Source organism: Phaethon aethereus (assembly GCF_964289735.1).
Source record: "Phaethon aethereus genome assembly, chromosome: 2".
NCBI classification, from domain to species: domain Eukaryota; kingdom Metazoa; phylum Chordata; class Aves; order Phaethontiformes; family Phaethontidae; genus Phaethon; species Phaethon aethereus.
Window position 1 is genome coordinate 118,710,918 of NC_138582.1, and position 7,369 is coordinate 118,718,286.

Below are 7,369 nucleotides of genomic sequence, written 5' to 3' on the forward strand. Positions count from 1 at the left end.
ATTCCCAGCCTTTCAGAGTAAAATACATTGTGGTGTTACATTGATATTGGGCATGGCCTTTTTACAGAACTCACTGAGCTGTAAATTATATGTTCTGTCATGGTGCCTCCCCAGACAATATGTGCACAGCCACTTTGTCTGTGCGCAGTTATTAAAAGCCTCCAACTCCATTTGGCATGTTCCATTGTGTGAAGTTATTGGGAACTCCAAACGCCACCAGTCCTGCTGCCACTCCGTGGGGCATATTTCATCCCCGCGCTCATGCACAGCTAGACGGAGGCAAACTGTTGAGGACATTGACTATCACACAAATCAACACAGGTCAAGGTCGGCGTTTTATGCTGCTGGGAAGCTTGGCAATATCCGTTCTTTAACGTAATCAGAGCTGAAAATATGTTTTAAAAACATGTTTCTTCATATGCTAGGAATTATATGCTCATGGGTGAATGGAAGAGGTCACCCGCAAAGGTTGCTGAGAATGGCATTATATCGAGCACAAAGATGAGGAAATTTGCTTCCCAGGCTGCTGACCTACAGGATCTCCGCTCGCTAGCAAGGAAGATGGAAAGCGCTGCTGGCTGGCTGTATCGAGCACTCCCTGACTAATCGCCTCATTCCAAAAAGGGCATCCAAAGTTAATCGCCAAAAGGCACAGGGCAGCCTGCTGCTGGGGAGAAAATAAATAAACCCTGCTATTTGCAAATGGTTCTTGCAGTCATAGTGCAGAACCCCTGAAAAGCCGTCCTGGACAAAGTCATCTTACACAAGCATCTGCCCTAGCAGCTGCTCTATGGCATCTATGCCATTCCAAAGGGATAGGGTAGACACAGATCTGTTAAGATCTTTAATGAGCTCTTCTACAGCCTCCTCAGGAACTGATGGCAGTGCTCACATATCGCTAGCATTAAAAAATTTTCTTCCTAACCTGAATCTCCCTACTGGTATCCATTTCTCTTATTTCTTGCCATAGCTGTTATGAACCTGGAGAATGGATCACCCCTTTAAGGTTTCTGAGGACAGATATCATGTCTTTTCTTAAGTTTTTCTTCTCTACCTAATTAATCCTAATTTTTCAGTCTTTCTTTATAGCTTATATTTGTTTTTCTCCAAAACCTCCTGTCACTCTGCATCATTACTGATGCACAGCCCCAAAAGGGAAGGCAGAAATTCCTCTGAGGCTTTGTCAATGCTGAGAAAGGTAGCGGGTTACTTCACATGTCTTGCAAGCTAACTTCTGTTCACACGTCTTGGTGTACACAGTGTGTGTGTTCTTCGTGACAGTATGCCATCACTGCGCCACTACAAACCCAGATGATCTTCCCTAGGGATGCTACCCATCTGGTCATTGACTATTTCTGCTGAAGTGCCTTCAACATACCCATATTGAAATGATCTTCTTTGAGTGCAAGCAGTACAAGTTTTCAAGATTGTTTTGAATTTAATCCTGCCCTCCATTGTACTTGCAAACCTTTTCAGCTTTATATGAGCTGCTAATTTAATAGCACACTATTTTATTATCCTGGCTTATGAAAATATGGAATGATACTTTGTTCAAAACAGAGGTCCAAGAAAGACCTCACTTTGTACATCCTTCTGCTTAGGGAGTGAGCCACTCATAATTACTCTCTGAACTAGGCCACCCACCAGTTTTGTCCTGCCCTGTAGAAGATTAATCAATATCACATATCACATAATATCTCAGACATTAGATTAGTGCTGAGGTGGTGCCAAAAGACTTACTAAAGTCCAGCTATAACATCTATTACCTATTCTGTGTCAACATGCCATTATCCCATCAGCAAAGAAAATTAGATCTATCTGACACTGTTTCTCCTTGATAAATCCAGTGACGCTCTTTCTTACTCATATTTACTTTTGGAAGGTGCTTTTATAAAGTTTTATAAAATATTGCAGGATTTTTCTAGGAATTGATGTTTAATTGACTGATCTACAATTCCCCACATTTTCTTTCTTCACTGTGTTGAAGAGAGATGAATACACCAGTTCCCTCCCATCTTTCAGTGTCTCCCCTGCTTCCTGCGTCCTCCAGGGCAGCTTCTGCCTTTCCTGAGGTTGCTTCAGATACTACTGGATGAAGTCACCTTTGCTAGACAGCAGGACAATTTGCAAAGACCCTTTAAGGCCTCTGTCATAATTCGGAGTGGTGGGAGGTGTGGAATAAAACATTTAAAAATTCATCAGAAATAGTAGAAAAATAAAGAACATGACCTTAGGTATGATGAAACATTAACACCAGTGTCAACAGTTACCAGTGTTACTGTACTGTCTTTGGGTACCCCAACATTAACTTCAGTAAAACTTTGCTTGCCCTGTGAAATGGGCAGTATTTTCCTCGTTTAACAGATGGGGAAAGTCAAAGACCTGAGTATCTGAAGGGCTTGTTCATAGCAAATTTTTGAGAGAAAAATACACAGCATCTTGTTCCCAGGTTGCCCCACTGAAACTGTCAGGCTGCATCTAGCAAAAGGGTTTCTAGGTCTTGTCCTGAATAAATCCCTTAAGCCATACTGCCAGTCAGTAACAAACCCAGAAATTAAAACCAGACCTAGCATCCAGCTCCCAAACCAGTGCGCAGAGCAAAATCTGTCTTTATATGAGGAAAAGCAGCTTTATGGGCCTTTTGCATATAGGAAAACTTTAGTAAAGCCCTTTTATCTACCATAAGGAAAAAGCAGAAGAATGTATCACGTGCAAAGCATGCAAGATGGCAAGAGGAAGGGCCTGAGCTGATTTCACAGGATGCAAAAAGAGGGGCATTTTTCCAGCCTGAGGAGGCAGGAAACACTGATGGAAAGAAGGGGCTGTCAGATGTTGGGAAAATTCTAGTGGCAGGGCCAAAGAAAGACCATGTATCTATTTAAGAGCAGGTCAGAGATGGTTAGGAGCTGCTTAGGTATGCTACATTTGATCTTGTGGCTGGGAGGATTATCATCAGATTCTCTCCCCCCTCTTTTCTGTAGTTCTAAAAGGCAGTAGTATTAAATCCCTTCTTAGGTGGGAACATTTTCTGATTGCTTTATTTTTACATATTTTTACACCAAGTCAATTATGGAAAGATTTTCTCTGAATGAAGCAGCCAAATTTTTCAAGAAAGTGAGGCAAAAATGATGTGACTTTTTTCTGTAGTTACTGAAGCTGATTAAAACTTCTGTCTAAATTTTTTCTAACACAATTAAGTTTGCCGTAGAAAAGTCACCTTCTTTTTTAGACAAGTAACAATGTGAAAGCAGGAGTGTTTTGAGCTGTTGAAAGGAAATCACAATCTTCCATCCTACAGATGAAGCTGATCTCAGCTTAAGTTCTGCTCCTAAGAGGGCCGGTCACCGAATCACCCGCAAGGCCTGAGGTTACCCCGGCTCCAGGCCACAGCAAGCGTAACCTCCTCCGTGGCCTCCCTTTCCCGCTTGTGAAAAGGGAGAGACACGGTCGGCCTGTCAGTGCCTTCACGAGGTCGTCGAGAGAGCAGCTGACCAGTGGAAGCCCTGAGGCGGCCGCCTGGGCCAGCAGGCCGCAGCCTGCCCGCGTGCAGTCACCAGCCCTCCCCGCCAGGCCCAGCCCAAGCTCTGCACGCTTCATTTTTATCTTGCAGTTTACAGAGGTGCGGACACTCTGTTTGGGTCCCGAGTCGAGCTCACCTGGACGCCTTTAGCTGGAGGCACACCTCAGGGAGAGCAACTGGTGCGGGAGGCAGGGCTTTTGGTGCCTCCCCACCGAACGAACGCGCCGGGGAGATGCTCGGTGCTCCCAGCACAAGGCTGGTGCAGCCGTCCTCCTTCTGGGAGGAAAAAGAAGCACAGTTTGTCTTGTGCAAGGCAACTTCAATGCAATGTGAAGTCACTTGGGAATTTAGAGCCTTGCTGGGTCAACAGGATGGAGAGGGCAGACAACGCTCACACCTGACATACTTAAAAACCACCAGTGTAAAAATCCTACAGGGGAGCATGCTCACGGCCTTTCCTGTTCCATCAAAACCATAGCTGCCTGAACACCTCGCCCTTAAAAAATACCACTTCCCTCTCGCTCTGGCAGCTGCTCAGTCACTGCTTCTGTGGCTGCCGGCCCAAACAAGGCCAGTCCCCGACAGCCATTTCTGCTTTTCACGTCTCGCTCTTATTTTCCGGCTGGTGGCTGAACCCTGGCAGGGGCTGCGCAAGCCTCACCGCCCCGGCTTGGCTCCGCTTTCGGTTCACACTGCCTCGCCAGTGCCAAAACCTGCAGGGACACTGTGGACAGCTCAGAAGCGAGGCAAATAACCGTTTTTATCAAGCTTAGGATTATTATTTCTAATTGTGTTCCTTGAGCCATGGTGAAAATAATTTTGGTCTGAAAAGAAACATTGCCTGCTGAAGGATGGGGAACCATGGCAGGGTTTATGTTTACAGCACAGAAGTGCCCTGAAAAGCTAAAAGAAGACAAAATAAAATGTTTGATCTTAGAATCACGGAACAGTTTGTGTTGGAAGGAACCTTTAAAGGTCATCTAGCCCAACCCCCATTATGATCATAACGCATAAGATATATCCATCATTTAACATTTGCTCACGTAAAAAATACAAGCTACCGCATCTCTCTAGGTATGCAGTCTCACTTCAAGGGCATTTCTGGTGCAGAGATACCTACAGTTCACATTGACTTAGGTGTTCCTGGTCTTGCTTTGGGAATCTCTTAGTCAGATGAGGCTATAGGATACCTCCAGCTATAGCTGCTGTGGAGATCACCGCAGTCACCAATTTCACACAAAAGGAGGGTTGCCAAAACACCCTCGCCCCACTTTAGTACGGAGCGTACAGACGTGTGCACTCGCAAAAAGGAAAGGAAATGTGAGGAAACAGCCCTTGCAACTTGGCTATGCAGGGATGACCATCCAGACCGCAAAGCTCTCTGGCCCAAGTATGGACCAACTATTCTTAAGAATAGTTTCCCAGGCAATTAAATCAATGAGGAGACCCTGGGCGAGTCTGAGGGAAACGTGCCTTCCTGCAGTTAAGCAAAATGCATCGTGAACCCTAACAAACACCAGGACCCCAGAAGGCATCGTTTCCAGGTCCTAGACCTACAGACGTAAAGCCAGCTTTTCAGATGCCATTCCCCACAGAGCAAAAACATGAACTTTGGGAAGCAGCCACTCAAAAACAAAATCATAAAATAACTCCAGACCCCATGCTGGCCTTGCAAAACCTTCAGTGGTTATTTTGCCAAAGACTACGAGTATTTTGCAGTACAGCTGTTGAAATAGATAAAGGAGTGATTTACGATGTGCATAGCAATTCTCAGCTCACCGGTGGAGTAACAAATGAACTAGTCCAGCAGGCAAACAAAACCCGAATACATACCGACGCAGGTGTGTCCTTTGTACAGCCCGAAGGGGAGCAAAGGGGGTGGTGGGTCATTTCCATGGGGGAGAGGGGAGGAAGAAGCAGCCTTCAGCAGAAGCAGGAGCCAGAGGATGCAGAATGAATTGAGGAATGTTTGCCTAGACCCCCTCATCCTAAGGAAGGGGAAAAAAGGAAGAAATCAGGAGGGAAGGCCACACGTGGACCCGTATTCCCTTAAAGCTGAGGGAGCATCCTGCATCCTTGTCTCATTAACAGACTCCCTGAGATGAAAGGAGACTCGCACACACCTATGTAGCTATACGTAATGCAGGGACCGCTTCTCAGGAGGGGACACACATGTCTGCTCTCTCACAGGGTGCATGGAGGATCCCCCGCTCACCCGTCACAGGGGCTCTCCCGGCCCCTGCCCTTCGCACACCCCTCAGCCCCTCTCAGACCCTTTGGGGTGGCTGTGCAGCCACGCACCACAACCCGGCGAGTCCCATACACGTGGGCACCCTGTGACCAGGCAGGGAGGATGCCCCCACGGCCCCGGGCAGCTCTCTGCACCCCCACACACCCCCGCTGCCCCATTGTGGCTCTTCCCAACCTGCTGGCCTGGGAGGACCAAGAGGGTTGCATGAACAGCTCTGGCTCAGCGCTCCCGTGTCTTCTGCGGTAGCAGCGGATGACTAACGACCTTAAACCACAGTAGTTGCCGGAGCCACTCAGCATTAATAACACAAGACACTCCCCTGAACAACTAGTGTTGCAAAAAGAAAAAAAAAAAACCCCAACTCCACAAACCCTCCCCTCCGCTCCCTGCCGTCGCTCTTCTGCCCTCCTCCGCAGAAAAGGGAAAAAAAAATATCTCCGGCTGCTTCTGTAAGGTTTTCGACCAGGGTTCTGTTCGGGAGGACCGGGAGTGAAAAATAAAAGAAAGAGGCTGCGGCTGCTTGGGCCAGAGCCGCTGGGGGTGGGAGGGATGGGGGTCCCACGCCGGGGTTTCGCTGGGGCTTCAGTTCTGCCGGGGTCGAGCCGGGGGACAGGAGGCAGCTGCCCGAGTAGGGGCAGCAGTGGGGTCTGAACCCCTGCTCTCATCAGTTTTGAGTGTATTTGTTTGCAGCCCCCAGCTGCCTGCGAGGCTTGAAAAATCCTGAGCTTTTCCGTCTTTGGCAGTCACAACAACTATAGGTTTCCCTGTCTCTTCTTTTTTTTTTTTTTAATTCCCCCAAATAAGGCAGAAAACAGTTGTTCCCCAGCCTAAAGCAAAGGCAGAGAGTAAAACATGTTTAAATGATGTCACTTCAGAGGTGGAACAAGTCCAAACAGCTAAATCCCAGACAAGGTGGACGCAAGGATGGCTATAAGGGTATGATGTAGGACTGAGGCACTGGAGAGCCAAAGCTACATCCCACCTCTGCCTCTGCCTTTTTGTATAACCCTGGGTAAGTCTCTTACCCTCCCAGAGGGCTGTACGTACTCGTCCTTCCTCTCCACTCCTTGCCTGGCTCTTTCAGAATTGGGCAGGGTATTGACATGGGCTGCTAAAGGGCCATGAGGAGCCTGTCTCATTTGGCATCCCTACATGCTTCCCAGGCATAATTAAAGGAGACTTGTAAATGGTGTTGTAAAAGGCAAAAGAGAGAATATATTAAAATCAGTGATTCCCTGCCAAATCTTCAGACATTCCTGCAAATCAACATGACCACACAGGGATCAGGCCAGCTTTAGTATTTAATGTGGTTTTTGCAAACCACTTCTTTTTCGGTGGGAGCCTGACCTGTGACATTTTTAAAGACAGTCCTGGAAAGTTTGCCTCAACTTTGATAAGCAGGATTTGCCTTGTGATAACGAGAATATCACCCAGTGGCTCTGAAAAATACCCCAAACCAAACCCAAACTGTTAAAAGCTTCAATGTGAATACAAATCACTTCATATCTCCATTCTCTTAAACCAAGCCACTGGCTTCCAAATGTACATTTTTCTTCTAAAAAAAGAAAAAAGAATCAAACACAAAATAAAGCTAATAG

The 7,369-nt window shown here is 46.8% G+C and overlaps 1 protein-coding gene across 1 annotated transcript in view; it reads right to left on the bottom strand.

Annotated features, from left to right (window-relative positions):
• AOAH (acyloxyacyl hydrolase) overlaps nt 1-6,995 on the bottom strand; it is a gene marked incomplete at its 3' end in the record, with an annotated part of 84,379 nt that extends 77,384 nt beyond the window's left edge. The window contains exons 1-2 of the mRNA XM_081996847.1: nt 5,946-6,995; nt 5,354-5,508 (exon numbers count right to left, since the gene is read on the bottom strand). Of these exons, the coding sequence (XP_081852973.1) occupies nt 5,354-5,508; nt 5,946-6,436 (646 nt within the window). The 5' untranslated portion in view covers nt 6,437-6,995. The remainder of the gene's footprint in view (nt 1-5,353; nt 5,509-5,945) is intronic.
• Between the last annotated feature and the right edge of the window lie 374 nt (nt 6,996-7,369).